At 42.2% G+C, this 18,353-nt stretch overlaps 1 protein-coding gene across 1 annotated transcript; it reads left to right on the plus strand.

The window, feature by feature from the left end:
* Nucleotides 1–495: 495 nt before the first annotated feature.
* Nucleotides 496–18,118, plus strand: LOC139547534 (presenilin-associated rhomboid-like protein, mitochondrial). The gene is made up of 10 exons (XM_071356408.1): nucleotides 496–648; nucleotides 3,839–4,058; nucleotides 4,246–4,386; nucleotides 5,083–5,131; nucleotides 5,472–5,567; nucleotides 5,998–6,147; nucleotides 6,260–6,330; nucleotides 6,409–6,510; nucleotides 16,674–16,771; nucleotides 17,230–18,118. Exons 1-10 carry the CDS (start codon nucleotides 578–580, stop codon nucleotides 17,351–17,353), a joined length of 1,122 nt encoding a protein of 373 aa, XP_071212509.1. The 5' UTR covers nucleotides 496–577; the 3' UTR covers nucleotides 17,354–18,118.
* Nucleotides 18,119–18,353: the final 235 nt, after the last annotated feature.

Consider the following 18,353-nt stretch of genomic DNA (forward strand, 5'->3'; position numbering starts at 1 on the left):
CGTTCCAACAGGAATCTGTTCCAAAAACTTCGTAAAGTACAAGGTTGCCAACAAATAACGCATACAATGTAGCACGATCAACTAACCTTGCTAACTAGCTGACGAATAGGTATCAACTCACCACGTAGCTTATTCTCAATGTTTGTCCATAGGACATTTTTCGGAATAAACGTGGTGAGTGTAAAACTTAATGAAATAGCCCACTCCCTACCCGGTATCTTATTCGGCCGGTATACAACTTTGTATGCGTTGTTTATTGGAAACCTTGTTATTTACGACGTTTTTGGAACAGATTCCTGTTGGAAAGTTCCACAAATTATACCCACCCGTTCTGTGGTCATGGTTAGAAGGGATCCAGCTTTTCGTCAAATGTAACTTTTCGTAGCAGATTTAGATAATTAACGTAGTACGTGAGGGGAAAGGGGTTAGCTAAAATGCAAAAATATTCAACTTTTGACGTAAATATGACAAAAGCTGGATACCTTCTAGCCATATGACCCAGTTATGTTTGGCTGTTTTAGACTGTTGACCCGGTAGCGAATGTAGGAGGGGTCATTCGAGTTACCCGCTCACGAACATGGCGTGGAGGGGTTGCGTTTTAAGATGGGCTAGGGCTGACATCATTAGTACAGCAACCAGAGGAAACAGGTATGGTGTACGGAATGCATTTTGCCCATGCCTGAGATCTTGACCACTGATGTATGTATTGTCAGTCTAGAAATTATATCTAAAACTCAGCTAGCGGCTGCCAGAGCTAACTACTGTAGGTTATCATGATGATGAACAGCTGCTCACTTTGAGATATGTTGCTAGTGGTGCCACAGTTCGCTAGTCCTTGCAACCACAGTTGTAGTAATATCGGTGGCTACTTGTTACTTCAGTATTCCCATTGAATTATTGTTTGATTAGTTGGACTTCTTCTGTGCGATGTAGCTAACTATCTTTTGGGAGCTCCCAAAAGTCCTGTGTTGTTGTTTAAAAATTCTGCCGTGTAAATATGAAAGAATGAATTTACAGTTAGCACAGTGTTTCTTAATCTTGGTCCTGTGCAATGCTTGAAAAAGTACCCAATTGTCACACTTGAGTAAAAGTAAAGATACGTTAATAGAAAGTTAGTCAAGTAATTTGGTATTTGGTCCCGTGTGGCTCAGTTGGTAGAGCATGGCGCTTGCAACGCCAGGGTTGTGGGTTCATTCCCCACGGGGGACCAGGATGAATATGTATGAACTTTCCAATTTGTAAGTCGCTTTGGATAAGAGCGTCTGCTAAATGACTTAAATGTAAATGTTATAAATACAGTGCATTCGGGAATTATTCAGACGCCCTGATTTTTTCCCCCCGAAATTTTGTTAAACTACAGCCTTATTCTAAAATTGATTAAATAAAACAAATCCTCAATCTACACACAATACCCCATAATGACAAAGCCAAAGCAGGTTTTTAGAAATGTTTGCAAATGTATAAAAAATATAAAACAGAAATGGCTTTTATTTACGTAAGTATTTGGAACTTTTGCTATGAGACTCGAAATTGAGCTTAGGTGCATCCTGTTTCCATTGATCATCTTTGAGCTGTTTCTACAACTTGATTGGAGTGCACTTATGGTAAATTCAATTGATTGGACGTGATTTGGAAAGGTACAGACCTGTCTATATAAGGTCCCACAATTGACAGTGCATGTCAGTGCAAAAACCAAGCCATGAGGTCGAAGGAATTGTCAGTGGAGCTCTGAGACAGGATTGTGTCTGCACAGATCTTTGAAAGGGTACCAAAACCATTCTTCCGCATTGAAGGTCACCAAGTTCACAGTGGCCTCCATCATTCTTAAATGGGAGAAGTTTGGAACCACCAATCAATCAAATGTATTTATAAAGCCCATTTTACATCAGCCGATGTCACACAGTTCTGTACAGAAACCCAGTCTAAAACCCCAAACAGCAAGCAATGCAGATGTAGAAGCACGGTGGCTAGGAAAAACTCCCTAGAAAGGCCAGAACCTAGGAAGAAACCTAGAGGAACCAGGTTCTGAGGGGTGGCCACTCCTCTTCTAGCTGTGCCGGGTGGAGATTATAACAGAACATGGCCAAGATGTTCAAACGTTAATAGATGACCAGCAGGGTCAGATAATAATCATCACAGTGGTTGTAGAGGGTGCAACAGGTCAGCACCTCAGGAGTAAATGTCAGTTGACTTTTCATAGCTGATCATTCAGCGTTTAGAGACAGCGGGTGCGGTAGAGAGAGAGTCCAAAACAGCAGGTCCGGGACATGGTAGCACGTCCAGTGAACAGGTCAGGGTTCCATAGCCCTGACTGGCTACCAAGACTCTTCCTAGAGCTGTCCGTCCGGCCAAACTGGGAAATCTTGGGAGAAGGGCCTTGGTCAGGGAGGTGACCAAGAACACGGTGGTCACTCTGACAGAGCTCCAGAATTCCTCTGTGGAAATGGGAGAACCTTCCAGAAGCCCAACCATCTCTGCAGCACTCCACCAATCAGGCCTTTATGCTAGAGTGGCCAGACGGAAGCCACTCCTCAGAAAAACCACATAACAGCCCGCTTGGAGTTTGCCAAAAGGCACCTAACGGACTCTCAGACCATGAGAAACAAGATTCTCTGGTCCGATGATACCAAGATTGAACTCTTTGGCTTGAACTCAGCGTCACTTCTGGAGGAAACCTGGCACCATCCCTACGGTGAAGCATGGTGGTGGCAGCATGGGATGTTTTTCAGCGGCAGGGACTGGGAAAAAACACATTTTTTGTTTTTGCCCTAGTACTACACACCTGGGGTGTGTTCATTAGCAACAACAGTAGCAACTCTTCACAAAGGGACGATTACTTAGCCAGATAGCATTCGCTATAAATTATCGCTCAGTTTGGTCTCTAAAACGAGGTTCTAATCTCGTTCCTGGTACTTCATAGTACAAAAACATTACCTCATCCAAGGCATAACTCAATTGTCAACTCTAGATACTCCCATCTCAAGTAAACCCCCTCTTGACCCCACCACTGGACAAGCTCACTGAGGGGAGTGAGCCTCTAGGTCATACACTATCCCAGGATAAGCGCACAGACATTGTGGAGACAAGTAATTGGTTCCCCATTAATCACGCCATCCCTTCACATGGTTTAAGAATAGGTAAAGACACATTCACATATGAAGACAATGTTCCATTCTGTTCTCTTCCCTTTCTGATATTCTGCATAGCACCAGGGACATGTGAAAGTCAAGCCTGACCTCTCCTCTCTCTGGGCCCCAAGTGACTGAGCCCTAGCTGAGGGAAAAGTGCAACTGCCAACACTATAGTCCAAAAGGATACATTCTAATGACAAGTATCTCACATAAGCATATTATATAAATAAAACATCTTATTTATCTATGTTACCCAACTAATTCTGATTCATCCGCCACACACTGCAGAAGGTTTTGCAACGGAAAAGGTTTTGCAAAGAACTAGTTACTATCACACAAAATTCAGGTAGGTCCGTCCCTCCCCGTTTCCTTTGTTTATGTTTGCCTCCATTTGGTTCCCTCTGGTTCCTAGTGAATACACCCCGGATTCCACTTATCACTCATTATCAAACCTTTTATTAGTGGAATTAGGTAGAGCTAGGGCAATAACTCCACTCTCCAGGACCAGGATGAAAAAACACTGATTAAGCAGAGGCACTTATCCAGAGTAAATTAGTCAGTAAGTTCCTCCCTCTACTTTCAAAATCACTTCTCTTTTCTCTGGAAGGAGGATTGAAACCATTTCTCCTTTTACTCAGATGTTATCATAGCTAACTAATTGACCAATCATCTAGCTCTTACTCTTCCCTGTTTACGCTTTTTCCTAGATTCACCCTCAACACTCAACAGAGATGTGGCTTCAGGAAAGCAGCGAAGGAGACAAAGACCAAGAAGGGGGTCATAGAGGAGACGGGGCCCTCACACACAGAGCCCAATGAAGGGCTCATCCACAAGAGGGGTGCATCTCCCCCCGTGGAGCCCTCAGTGGCAAACACACACCCCAGGAGATTTGGCAGACTGGTCAAGCCCCTGGTGTTCACAATAGGGGTAGGTTTTTAGGTCTTTAACTAAACAAACACTACTCGATAAGCTATACTACAACACAGTACAATATAACTGCATTACCTGTTACACACTGAACAGCTATTACTGTTGCAGTCACAGAGACCTCGATACGTCTATTGGCAAATTCAGCACAGCACTGACGGAATAAGGGGGACTAACACTATGTTAGTTTACAGCCTGTTCATTTGGCACAGCGGCCATCTGGCAGTATGAGTCACTAAAGTCCCGGGTCCAGAGCTACTTTGACGAGGTCCGGGCCGAGGGTCTGGAGAAACTACGGCCGCAGAAACAGGAGGATCTTCGCAAATGGGTGAGATGAAGGATGGGTCAAAACATTTATGATATTGGGTTGATCCTTTTTTTATTTTTTATTATACAATGCCCCATTATTTTGTATACATCTTTATTGATACATTATACTGGAATTTTTTTATTTTGCTGTCGCAGTACCCGGCCTCTCCCCACAACATGCACATACAGTACAACAGGCTGGGAGCAGCAGAGTGTCCCTGGAACAGGGGTTAGGGGTTATAGTCTCTCTGCCATTTGTAACTGAATGGGATATGAGGGTTACGAGGAGCAATTCCTCCGGTGATTATTTGGACGAATTATGTTTTCACGGGGCTGGCATCTTTCAAGTTTCATAAGGAAAAGGGTTGTTTTGGCCCAAGTTGTGGACTTTGCCACTCACACTAGGCCAAATATCAATGCCCCCCCCAGGTTTGCTAGGCCAAATATCGCTATGCTCCCCCTCTTTTCTTGCTGAACTGTCGTCACACTGATGTCTTAGGGAGTTGATTCCCTATGCTGGGTTGTGTTCATTACTACACACAACAGAAAATGTTTTCAAACATTTTGTAACAGAAAACTAAAATGTACGTTCCTTCTTAGACCAGGTTGTCTCCCTGTTTCAGTCAGTTTTATTTTGTTCAGTGCCTAATGAACACAACCCAGGTTTCACTACATGTGTGGCTGTTTTTTCAGACCGGTTCTGTTTCTGTTACAGATCAACAAGTGGTGGAACAGCTTGAGTGAGGGACAACGTACTGTTACAGGTTAGTCTTTACTGAAGCCCATAGATTTTTTTTCTTGTGTCCTCTCGATAGTAACTAGTTGATGCAGATATTTGGAGATGATGATTCTCACTTTCACTACTATCCTCTCTATCTTAAGATAACATATACTTTTTGTCTGTACGAGGCACAAATGTACCCAACCACTTCAAATCACACATTATGTTGGAAAGGCTGGAGCAGAGGGCAGCCGCAGTGCAGCACCCAATGTGCAGTTTAGGTTCCTTGCTCATCCTGCCATCTTTTTCCACCCGTCAGCACCTCCCCCCATCTTTCATTATCGACTCATTCTGTCTTTTTCTACTCCGATCCTCTCTCTCAGGGATCATAGCTGCTAATGCCGTGGTGTTTTGCTGTTGGAGAGTGCCATCCCTCCAGCGCTCTATGATCAAATACTTCACATCCAACCCTGCCTCCAGTGAGTAGGGGAAACTGTCCTATCGTATCATGACAAATACACATAAAACTTGATCTCTGCCTCAGGAAGTGTTAATAGTATTAAGTGGTCAGGTCACATGGTCAGGCAAAACTAGAGGCCCTAATCATGGCACTTTATTACTATTAACACTGACAGAGATCCAGTTTATTTGACATGTATATTAAAAAATCTAACTTACCTAAGCTCTTACAGTAAAAACGGCATTAAAAGAATTACAAATATACAGCCTCTATAGACCAATTATAATCTGAAAATACTTGTCCAATAGGAAATACTGCACACAGTAGCAAACCCTGGCGAAACGTTTTGCAATTAAAATATTTCTTATAGGGAAAATTATTGTAGATCCCTCCCCGTTCCTATTGAACACTTCCCTGATCTCCTCCTCCTGTCTGTACCCTACCCACAGAAACCCTGTGTTTGCCCATGCTCCTGTCCACTTTCAGCCACTACTCCTTCTTCCACATGGCGGCCAACATGTATGTCCTCTGGAGCTTCTCCTCCAGCATCGTCTCCATGCTAGGCAGGGAGCAGTTCATGGCCGTCTACATGTCTGCAGGTACCAGCACGTGTGTGTGAGAGACAAACGGCAGAATGTAATAGACAGATTACTAATCCTGAAAGTACAGACTTATTTTCAGATAAATAATCAATCATCTTCTCATTGCAAGGTGTTATCTCTACGCTGTTCAGCTATGTGTGTAAGACAGCCAGCGGGCGCTTAGGTCCCTCTCTTGGAGCGGTAAGCACTAACATTTTAAACTCCCTTCGGAATTCCCCTTTACTTCCTGTTTCTGACATCACTTCCTGTCCTCTCCAGTCAGGAGCCATCATGACAGTCTTGGCTGCCGTCTGTACCAAAATGCCAGAGGCTAAGCTGGCAATCATCTTCCTCCCGATGTATGCTTTCTCTGCAGGCAATGTGAGTGAACAACCCTTACAGCACACTTAACCACACAGAAGCTCCATTCTGATATTCTACCCATCTCCAGAAGTGTTCACTCAGGGATTTAAAGGAACATTTTCAACTTCACATTTGTCATCTCCAGCACTACCCCCAACAGCAACATATGTGAAAATGTCACGATTCTATGTTTTTAGTAAAAAAAGATTATTACACAATGCCTACTCACCACCAGTGGTGTAAAAATACTTTAAAGTATTAATTAAGTAGTTTGGGGGGGTATCTATACTTTACTTTTTATAGTTTTGACAACTTTTACTTCACTACATTCCTAAAGTATATCATGTACTTTTCCCCAAAAGTGCCTGTTACATTTTGACAGGAAAATGGTCCAATTCATGCACTTATCAAGAGAACATCCCTGGTCATCCCTACTGCCTCTGATCTGGCAGACTCACTAAACACAAATGCTTTGTTTGTAAATTAATGTCAGTGTTGTAGTGTGCCCCCTGGCTATCTGTAAATAAGAAATACAAATAAATAAATTGTGCTGTCTGGTTTGCATAATATAAGGAATTTGAAATTATTAATACTTTTACTTTTGATACTTAAGTACATTTTAGCAATTCCATTTACTTTTGATACTTAAGTATATTTAAAACTCAAGTATGACTTAAGTACTTTTTCCACCACTGCTCACAATTGGTCAAAATCACATGAATAATACCAATGTCATTGGAAATATGTTTTTTACTACAAAACATAGAAATGCACCATTTTCACATACGTTGTTGATAGGGTGGTGCTGGAGATGATGACTATGAATACAATTGTAAGGTTTTCACCATAGTTCACTCCCCCTCATGGGTATGAGGAATAAAGCAGCGAATTGCCAGGCACCTCCCAATACAATAATATCATGAGACTTAGGTGCCGATACGATATACAGTACCAGTCAATAGTTTGGACACACCTACTCATTCCAGAGTTATTTTATTTTTACATTGTAGAATAATAGTAAAGCCATCAAAACTATGAAATAACACATATGGAATGTTTAATACAAAGTGTTAAACAAATCAAAATAGCCACCCTTTGCCTTGATGACAGCTTTGCACACTCAGCATTCTCTCAACCAGCTTCATGAGGTAGTCACCTGGAATGCATTTCAATTAACAGGTGTCTTGTTAAAAATTACTTTGTGGAATTTCTTTCCTTAATGCATTTGAGCCAATCAGTTGTGTTTTGACAAGGTAGGGGTGGTATACAGAAGATAGCCCTATTTGGTAAAAGACCAACAGTTCAAATAAGCAAAGAGAAAAGACAGTCCATCATTTACTTTAAGACATGAAGGTCAGTCAATACGGAAAATTTCAAGAAGGTTTCTTCAAGTGCAGTTTCAAAAACCATCAAGCTCTATGAAGAAACTGGCTCCCATGAGGACCGCCACAGGAAAGGAAGACCCAGAGTTACCTCTGCTGCAGAGGATAAGTTCATTAGTTACATGCCTCAGAAATTGCAGCCCAAATAAATGCTTTCGAGTTAAAGTAACAGACACCTCAATATCAACTGTTCAGAGGAGACTGCTTGAATCAGGCCTTCATGGTTGAATTTCTGCAAAGAAACCACTGCTAAAGGACACCAATAAGAAGAAGAGACTTGGTTGGGCCAAGAAACACGAGCAATGGACATTAGACCAGTGGAAATCTGTCATTTGGTCTGATGAGTCCAAATTTGAGTTTTTTGGTTCCAACTGTCGTGTCTTTTTGAGACTCAGAGTAGGTGAACGGATGATCTCTGCATGTGTGGTTCCCACCATAAAGCACGGAGGAGGAGGTGTGATGGTGCTTTACTGGTGACTGTCTGTGATTTATTTAGAATTCGAGGCACTCTTAACCAACATAGCTACCACAGCATTCTGCAGCGATACGCCATCCCATCTGGTTTTCGCTTAGTGGGACTATCATTTGTTTTTCAACTGTACAATGTCCCAACACACCTCCAGGCTGAGGAAGGGCTATTTGATCAAGAAGGAGAGTGATGGAGTGCTGTATCAGATGATCTGGCCTCCACAATCACCCGACCTCAACCTAATTGAGATGGTTTGGGAAGAGTTGGACTGCAGGAAAAGCAGCCAACAAGTGCTCAGCATGTGTGGGAATTCCTTCAAGACTGTTGGAAAAGCATTCCTAAAGAAGCTGGTTGAGAGAATGCCAAGCGTGTGCAAAGCTGTCATCAAGGCAAGGGATGGCTACTTTGAAGAATCTCAAATGTTAAATAAATGTTATATATGTTTAACACTTATTTGGTTACGACATGATTCCATATGTGTTATTTCATAGTTTTGATGGCTTCACTATTATTCTACAATGTAGAGAACAGTACAAATAAAGAAAATCCTGGAATGACTAGTACTGTATATTGTGGTTCTCTCTCTCTCATATTTATATATATATATATACAGTGGGGAGAAGAAGTATTTAATACACTGCCGATTTTGCAGGTTTTCCTACTTACAAAGTATGTAAGTAGCAAAATGTGATTTTCTGGATTTTTGTTTTAGATTCCGTCTCTCACAGTTGAACTGTACCTATGATAAAAATTACAGACCTCTATATGCTTTGTAAGTAGGAAAACCTGCAAAATTGGCAGTGTATCAAATACGTCTTCTCCCCACTGTGTGTGTGTGTGTGTGTGTGTGTGTGTGTGTGTGTGTGTATATATATATATATATATATATATATATATATATATATATATATATATATATATATAACAAACTCAGCAAAAAAAGAAACGTCCTCTCACTGTCAACTGTATTTATTTTCAGCAAACTTAACATGTGTAAATATTTGTATGAACATAACAAAATTCAACAACTGAGACACAAACTGAACAAGTTTCACAGACATGTGACTAACAGAAATTGAATAATGTGTCCCTGAACAAAGGGGCGGGGTCAAAATCAAAAGTAACAGTCAGTATCTGGTGTGACCACCAGCTGCATTAAGTACTGCAGTCAATCTCCTCCTCGTGGACTGCACCAGATTAGCCAAGCTCTTGCTGTGAGATGTTACCCCACTCTTCCACCAAGGCATCTGCAAGTTCCCGGACATTTCTGGGGGGAATGGCCCTAACCCTCAACCTCCGATCCAACAGTTCTCAGACGTGCTCAATGGGATTGAGATCCGGGCTCATCTCTGGCCATGGCAGAACACTGACATTCCTGTCTTGCAGGAAATCACGCACAGAACGAGCCGTATGGCTGGTGGCATTGTCATGCTGGAGGGTCATATCAGGATGAGCCTGCAGGAAGGGTACCACATGAGGGAGGAGGATGTCTTCCCTGTAACGCACAGCGTTGAGATTGCCTGCAATGACAACAAGCTCAGTCCGATGATGCTGTGACACACCGCCCCAGACCACGACGGACCCTCCACCTCCAAATCGATCCTGCTCCAGAGTACAGGCCTCGGTGTAACGCTCATTCCTTCGCCGATAAATCCAAATCCGAATCCGTCCATCACCCCTGGTGAGACAAAACCGCGACTCGTCAGTGAAGAGCACTTTTTGCCAGTCCTGTCTAGTCCAGCGAAGGTGGGTTTGTGCCCATAGGCAACGTTGTTGCCGGTGATGTCTGGTGAGGACCTGCCTTACAACAGGCCTACAAGCCCTCAGTCCAGCCTCTCTCGGCCTATTGCGGACAGTCTGAGCACTGATGGAGGGAATGTGCATTCCTGGTGTAACTCGGGCAGTTGTTGCCATCCTGTACATTTCCCGCAGGAGTGATGTTCGGATGTACCGATCCTGTGCAGGTGTTGTTACACGTGGTCTGCCACTGCGAGGATGATCAGCTGTTCTCCCTGTAGCGCTGTCTTAGGCGTCTCACAGTACGGACATTGCAATTTATTGCCCTGGCTACAACTGCAGTCCTCGCAGCATGCCTAAGACACGTTCACGCAAATAAGCAGGGACCCTGGGCATCTTTCTTTTGGTGTTTTCCAGAGTCAGTAGAAAGGCCTCTTTAGTGTCCTAAGTTTTCATAACTGTGACCTTAATTGCCTTCTTCAGGCTAGGGTCCTTTTTTCTGAATTTCCACCTGACTGACGTGCCCAAAGTAAACTGCCTGTTACTCAGGCCCAGACGCCAGGATATGCATATAATTGGTACCATTGGATAGAAAACACTTTGAAGTTTGTAGAAATGTTAAAATAATGTATGAGACATTTGATATGTTAGGAGAATTTAAAAAAAATTGAGCCCATGCTCTTACAATGGAAAGCATAGGGGCATATGCAAATCCAGCTCCCATATTGCAATTCCTATGGCTTCCACATTGATGTCAACAGTCTTTATTCAAGGTTTCAGGCTTGTAACTTGAATAATAAAGAAGAAATTTGAGTTTTAGTACGACGACACCAGTTCGGAAATTCGTGTTTGAGCGCTCGTCCGCTAATTTTGCTTTCCTATTGAACATACTTCTTTCCGTATGAAATATTATAGTTTAATTACATTTTAGGGTACCTGAAGAGTAAATAGAAACATTTTGACTTGTTGAAACAATGTGTAGGTGTAGTTTTTCGGATTCCTTTTTTCTGCATGTTGAACGAGTGGTTTACTAAAATCGATGGCGCCAACTAAATGTACTTTTTGGGATATAAAGAAGGATTTTATCTAACAAGACACATGTTGTAGCTGGGACCCTTTGGATTGCAAATCAGAGGAAGATTTTCAAAAAGTAGGTGAATATTTGTGATTTTTATGAAGCCTGTGCCGGTGGAAAAATGTTGATGTGGGGCGCCGTCCTCAAACAATCGCATGGCATGCTTTCGCTGTAAAGCCTATTGTAAATTGGACAGTTAGATTAACAAGAATTTAGGCTTTTAACCGATATAAGACACTTTTCCTAAATGTTTATAATCCATAATTTTTACCATTATTTATTTGAATTGAGCACCCTCCAATTTCACCGGATGTTGTCAACAGGTGGCCTAGCCCTAAGAAGATTTATTAATTGCCTACCGTCTGTAAGATGTTAGTGTCTTAACGACCGTTCCACAGGTGCATGTTCATTAATTGTTTATGGTTCATTGAACAAGTACGGGAAACAGAAACCCTTTACAATGAAGATCTGTGAAGTTATTTGGATTTTTTCGAGTTATCTTTGAAAGACAGGGTTCTGAAAAAGGGACGTTTATTTTTTTGCTGAGTTGATATACATAACTTATTTTCTCATGGCTCTCTTGCCCCAGGCAGCAGCAATATGTTTGGAACATTGAATCGCAATAAAATCATAAGTAGTTGCTTGGTCGACTCACACTACGACTATTTCCCTATCTACAGTTGAAGTAGGAAGTTTACATACACCTTAGCCAAATGCATTTGAACTCAGTTTTAAACAATTCCTGACATTTAATCCTTGTCTTACGTCAGTTAGGATCACAACTTTATTTTAAGAATGTGAAATGTCAGAATAATAGTAGAGAGAATGATTTATTTCAGCTTTTATTTCTTTCATCACATTCCCAGTGGGTCAGAAGTTTACATAGTCGTGGCCAAAAGTTTTGAGAATGACACAAATATTAATTTCCACAAAGTTTGCTGCTTCAGTGTCTTTAGATATTGTTGTCAGATGTTAGTATGGAATACTGAAGTATAATTACAAGCATTTCATAAGTGTCAAGGCTTTTATTGACAATTACATGAAGTTGATGCAAAGAGTCACTATTTGCAGTGTTGACCCTTCTTTTTCAAGACCTCTGCAATCCTCCATGGCATGCTGTCAATTAACTTCTGGGCCACATCCTGACTGATGGCCGCCCATTCTTGCATAATCAATGCTTTGAGTTTGTCAGAATTTGTGGGGTTTGTTTGTCCACCCACCTCTTGAGGATTGACCACAAGTTCAATGGGATTAAGGTCTGGGGAGTTTCCTGGCCATGGACCCAAAATATTGATGTTTTGTTCCCTGAGCCACTTAATTATCACTTTTGCTTTCTCCATCATGCTGGAAAAGGCATTGTTCATCACCAAACTGTTCCTGGACAGTTGGGAGAAGTTGCTCTCGGAGGATGTGTGTTCATGGCTGTGTTCTTAGGCAAAATTGTGAGTGAGCCCACTCCCTTGGCTGAGAAGCAACACCACACATGAATGGTCTCAGGATGCTTTACTGTTGGCATGACACAGGACTGATGGTAGCGCTCACCTTGTCTTTTCCTGACAAGCTTTTTTCCGGATGCCCCAAACAATCGGAAAGGGGATTCATCAGAGAAGATGACTTTACCCCAGTCCTCAGCAGTCCAATCCCTGTACCTTTTGCAGAATATCAGTCTGTGCCTCTCTGTGCCTGATGTTTTTCCTGGAGGGAAGTGGCTTCTTTGCTGCCCTTCTTGACACCAGGCCATCCTCCAAAAGTCTTCGCCTCACTGTGCGTGCAGATGCATTCACACCTGCATTCCTGAGCAAGCTCTGTACTGGTGGTGCCCCGATCCCGCAGCTGAATCAACTTTAGGAGACGGTCCTGGCGCTTGCTGGACTTTCTTGGGCGCCCTGAAGCCTTCTTCACAACAATTGAACTGCTCTCCTTGAAGTTCTTGATGATCTGATAAATGGTTGATCCTTGCCTGTGAAGCCCTTTTTGTGCAAAGCAATGATGACGGCACATTTGTCATTGAAGGTAACCATGACTGACAGAGGGGTAACAATGATTCCAAGCACCACCCTCCTTTTTGAAGCTTCCAGTCTGTTATTCAAACTCAATCAGCATGACAGTGATCTCCAGCCTTGTCCTCGTCAACACTCACACCTGTGTTAACGAGAGAATCACTGACATGATGTCAGCTGGTCCTTTAGTGGCAGGGCTGAAATGCAGTGGAAAAGTTTTATGGGGATTCAGTTCATATGCATGGCAAAGAGTGACTTTGCAATTCATCTGATCACTCTTCATAACATTCTGGAGCGTATGCAAATTGCCATCATACAAACTGAGGCAGCAGACTTTGAAAATGTATATTTGTGTCATTCTCAACTTTTGGCTCAAAACTCAATTAGTATTTGGTATCATTGCCTTTGAATTGTTTAACGTGGGTCAAACGTTTTGGGTAGCCTTCCACAAGCTTCCCACAATAAGTTGGGTGAATTCTGGCCCATTCCTCCTGACAGAGCTGGTGTAACGGAGTCAGGTTTGTAGGCCTTCATCGCACACGCTTTTTCAGTTCTTCTCACAAATGTTCTATAGTATTGAGGTCAGGGCTTTGTGATGGCCACTCCAATACCTTGACTTTGTTGTCCTTAAGCCATTTTGCCACAACTTTTTAAAGTATGTTTGGGGTCATTGTCCATTTGGAAGACCCATTTACGACCAAGCTTTAACTTCCTGGCTGATGTCTTGATGTTGCTTCAATATATCCACATAATTTTCCTCCCTCATGACGCCATCTATTTTGTGAAGTGCACCATTCCCTCCTGCAGGAAAGCACCCCCACATGATGCTGCCACCCCAATGCTTCACAGCTGGGATGGTGTTCTTCGGCTTGCAAGCATCCCCTTTTTTCCTCCAAACATAACGATGGTCATTATGGCCAAACAGTTCTATTTTTGTTTCATCAGACAAGAGGACATTTCTCCAAAAAGTACGAACTTTGTCTCCACGTGCAGTTGCAAACCGTAGTTTGGCTTTTTTATGGCGGTTTTGGGGGGGTGGCTTCTTCCTTGCTGAGCAGCCTTTCAGGTTGTCAGCACTTGTTTTACTGTGGATTTAGATGCTTTTGTACCTGTTTCCTCCAGCATCTTCACAAGGTCCTTTGCTGTTGTCCTGGGATTGATTTGCACTTTTCGCACCAAAGTACGTTCATCTCTAGGAAGGCATACCGCTCTCCTTCCTGAGCGGTATGACGGCTGCTTGTCTGTACAGATGAACGTGGTACCTTCAGGCATTTGGAAATTGCTCCCAAGGATGAACCAGACTTGTGGAGGTCTACACATTTTTTTCTGAGGTCTTGGCTGATTTCTTTTGATTTTCCCATGATGTCAACCAAAGAGGCACTGCGTTTGAAGGTAGGACTTGAAATACATCCACAGGTACACCTCCAATTGACTCAAATGATGTCAATTAGCCTGTCAGAAGCTTCTAAAGCCATGACATAATTTTCTGGAATTTTCCAAGGTGTTTAAAGGCACAGTCAACTTAGTGTATGTAAACTTCTGACCCACTGGAATTGTGGTACAGTGAATTATAAGTGAAATAATTTGCCTGTAAACAATTGTTGGAAAAATGACTTGTGTCATACACAAAGTAGATGTCCTAACCGACTTGCCAAAACTATAGTTTGTTAACAAGAAATGTATGGAGTGGTTGAAAGACGAGTTTTAATGACTCCAACCTAAGTGTATGTAAACTTCCGACTTCAACTGTATGCCATATATTGCAATTTGATACTGGTTGTATTGCGATTCGATGTTCCAAACATATTGCTGCTGCAGAAGGGCAAGAGAGCCCTGAGAAAATAAGTTTTGATCAGTCATGGAAATAAAAGTGCTGAAATCATAGAAGTGCTGGTTCCCTATTTAAAAAGATGGAGAACAAGCTATGAATGAAAAATCAGGAATTGTTGTACAGGTACAGGAAACTAATGCAAAAATTAAAATTTGTGATATTTAGCTATACTGAACGAAAATATAAATGCAACATGTAAAGTGTTGGTCCCATGTTTCATGAGCTGAAATAAAAGGTCCAGAAATGTTCCATACGCACAAAAAGCTTATTTCTCTAATTTTGTGCACAAATTTGTTTACATCCCTGTTAGTGAGCATTTCTCCTTTGCCAATTTAATTCATTCACCTGACAGGTGTAGCAGATCAAGAAGCTGATTAAACAGCATGATCATTACACAGGTGCACCTTCTGCTGGGGACAAATAAATATAATTTTATGTTAATTTCTCTACCATAAACCGCCTCCAACGTAAATTTTGAGAATTTGACAGTACGTTCAACCGGCCTGACAACTGCAGACCACGTGTGACTATGCCAGCCCAGGACCTCCACATTTTGCTTCTTCACCTGCGAGATCTTTTGAGACCAGCCACCCAAACAGCTGATGAAACTGATGAGTATTTCTGTCTCTAATAAAGCCCTTTTGTGGGGGAAAACTCATTCTTAATGGCTGGGCCTGGCTCCCCAGTGATGCCCACCTAAGCCCACCGATGGCTGCGCCCCTGCCCAGTCATGTGAATCCATTGATTAGGGCCTAATGAATTTATTTCAACTGACTGATATCCTTATGAACTGTAACTCGGTATATATCAATTTTTTCCCCCCTCGTCATTAGAGTGTACATGTGTACAGTTCAGGAGAAGGGCACGGAATCAGAATGTAGTCACAAACTGTCCTTCGATGTGCATGTTTATAATTACCATTCTGGCATAACAACATATGCATTTTGCACCCATTTTTATGCTGGTTGGGGATTTAGTATTGTTGGTATTTCCGATTTTTGTTACGATGTGTGTTGGTATGTCTGATTTGGTATGTGTTTTGACAATTAGGATTTGGTCTTTATTGTGGCTTTTGTGAAATGCCTTTAGTAGGGTGCCTTATGTGACCCGTGTCTTATGTGATAATCAGCCACCTAGCTACCAGCAACCAGTCATTTTCAAATAAAGGAGGAGACACCGGAGCTAGAGAGCTAGTGACAAGAGTTCAAACATTTCCCAAGTTTATGCAAATTTCAGCAATGCTGCCGCCTGACAGCCAATCGGGAGAGGGCAGCTCTTGCAAGCAAGCTTTGACATTGTCGAACAGCAAAATTGCCATCAAGCATGCTGTTTGAAGGATACACACACCAGGAGAGCTCTCAAGGACTTGGATCACTGATTCTTGGCAAAAGGGTATCTTAAATAATCCCAAATAAATAAAAATGCCTTTTGTGAACTAACACTCGCACTTGACTTTTTTTTTCTCCCCCTTAGTAGCTCTGACTTTGCTGATAGCTACTTCATTGAGGAAAATGTACTTACTATGACTGTGCTATGTGCTTGTCCCTCCTAGCTGTCTTAAGATGAATGCACTGTAAGTCGCTCTGGATAAGCATGTCTGCTAAATGACTGAAATGTAACTGTCACTCCAGGAAGTTATTTACTGTCTTGTTTATTCACACCGTCCTTTTTCTCTTCTCCTGTCCAGGCATTGAAAGCCATAGTAGCTATGGACACAGCTGGCCTAGTTTTAGGATGGCGGTACTTCGACCACGCGGCCCATCTAGGCGGAGCTATTTTTGGCATGTAAGTCTCACTCTGTTCAGCTAGGTGGAAAACTTTTTGGCATACAAGTCAGCTTCAAGTCCATCTGTCTGTCTGCTCTCACTCACTTCTTCAATTACTCTCTCACACACTCATCCCCATTACAATGACTGTTGCACAGGGCAGCAACAAAACATCTCAACATCTAGTCAAGCTAGCTGTCTTTTGACCATCTTCTCCACAATACCCCGGCTTTGACGATTTTTGTTTGGGGGTCACTTAATCCTCTACCCCCCCCCCCCCCCTCAACTGCTCCAGGGGCACCACTCTTCTTCTCTTACCCTGTGCTGCTCCCAACCTATCGTGTACATGTGTGGTATTGGATCGGGTACTACGACATAAGATATGTTATTTTATTCTCGTTTAAGCTCTGTCATTCTACCTCTCTTCCTATCTCTATATGTTCCTCACCTATTCTCTCTCTGATTTATTTTTTGTAGCTGGTACATCATGTATGGCCACGAGCTGATATGGAAGAATCGCGAGCCTCTAGTGAAGGTGTGGCACGACCTTAGGACGAAGGGTCCTGGTGGGGGAGGAAACGGTGGCAGCGGGCCCCTGTAGAGCACACTGGACTGGGTGAATGCATATGGATGGACTGGCCTTGTTAATTTATACATAAATTAACTGATGACATAAGATTGTCAGTAGTATCAACAGCCTTGCTGGCCACACAAACCATAGCCCAACTCTCCATTTACCCCACACACACAAGCTCTACGTTTGTCTCTCACACTCACACATGTAAATGCCATCTGTATTCAGTGCTCTCTCTCACTAACTTATACACACACACTACAAAATAATGCAGGGCTTTTGTGATAGTCATGCTTATATGTGTTTGTGAGAGAAGAGAGGACACAATGGGGACATATTGTGAATACAGGCCCTAGTGTAACTCAACAAAGTGTTGATCTCGAATTAGTTTAACCTTTTTACATCATAATCATTAAGATTATATTTGAATACGTACCCAGGAGCCTACAGGTCGTCATCATCTCCCCAAATGCTGAGGTGGAGGTCGTAAACCCTAAGATACGAAAGCCACGCGGTCACGAAACCTCTCCCACTGTCAGTACAGGGGATGGCTAGGGCGCTATAGTGTCAAAACCAATGATATCACATCTACATGTGTTTTTATATGATGATACACGTGTATATGATGATATCTATTTTCAAAAGCACTCATTATTCACTGGTCCCTGCAAAGAGCAGGTGTTAATGTTTTGTAGACTCAGTGTGTGTACAGGAATATTTGTTGTAGATTAAAGAAAACCATTTAGTTTGTTATTTGATTCAAATAAAATGTGTATTTGTCTTGTTCCAGGCTATAGCTCTACTGTGATTTCTTTCCATATGTACAGTATTTACTATTTCACTAAAAGAGTCTCATGTCTATCAAACTGAGAAAGGTGATGGACTTTGCTCCTTCTTCAGTCCTTCACCAGTAAACCATTAACTAAGCCATAAAACTATACAGCTTTTCAGTAGCAGGAATGAAATACAGTAGGACAGGCTTTGTACCCCTGAATCACTGTTGTCACCTGGATACAGGAAGGATGTC

Source organism: Salvelinus alpinus, chromosome 21 (genome assembly GCF_045679555.1).
Source record: "Salvelinus alpinus chromosome 21, SLU_Salpinus.1, whole genome shotgun sequence".
Taxonomy (NCBI): domain Eukaryota; kingdom Metazoa; phylum Chordata; class Actinopteri; order Salmoniformes; family Salmonidae; genus Salvelinus; species Salvelinus alpinus.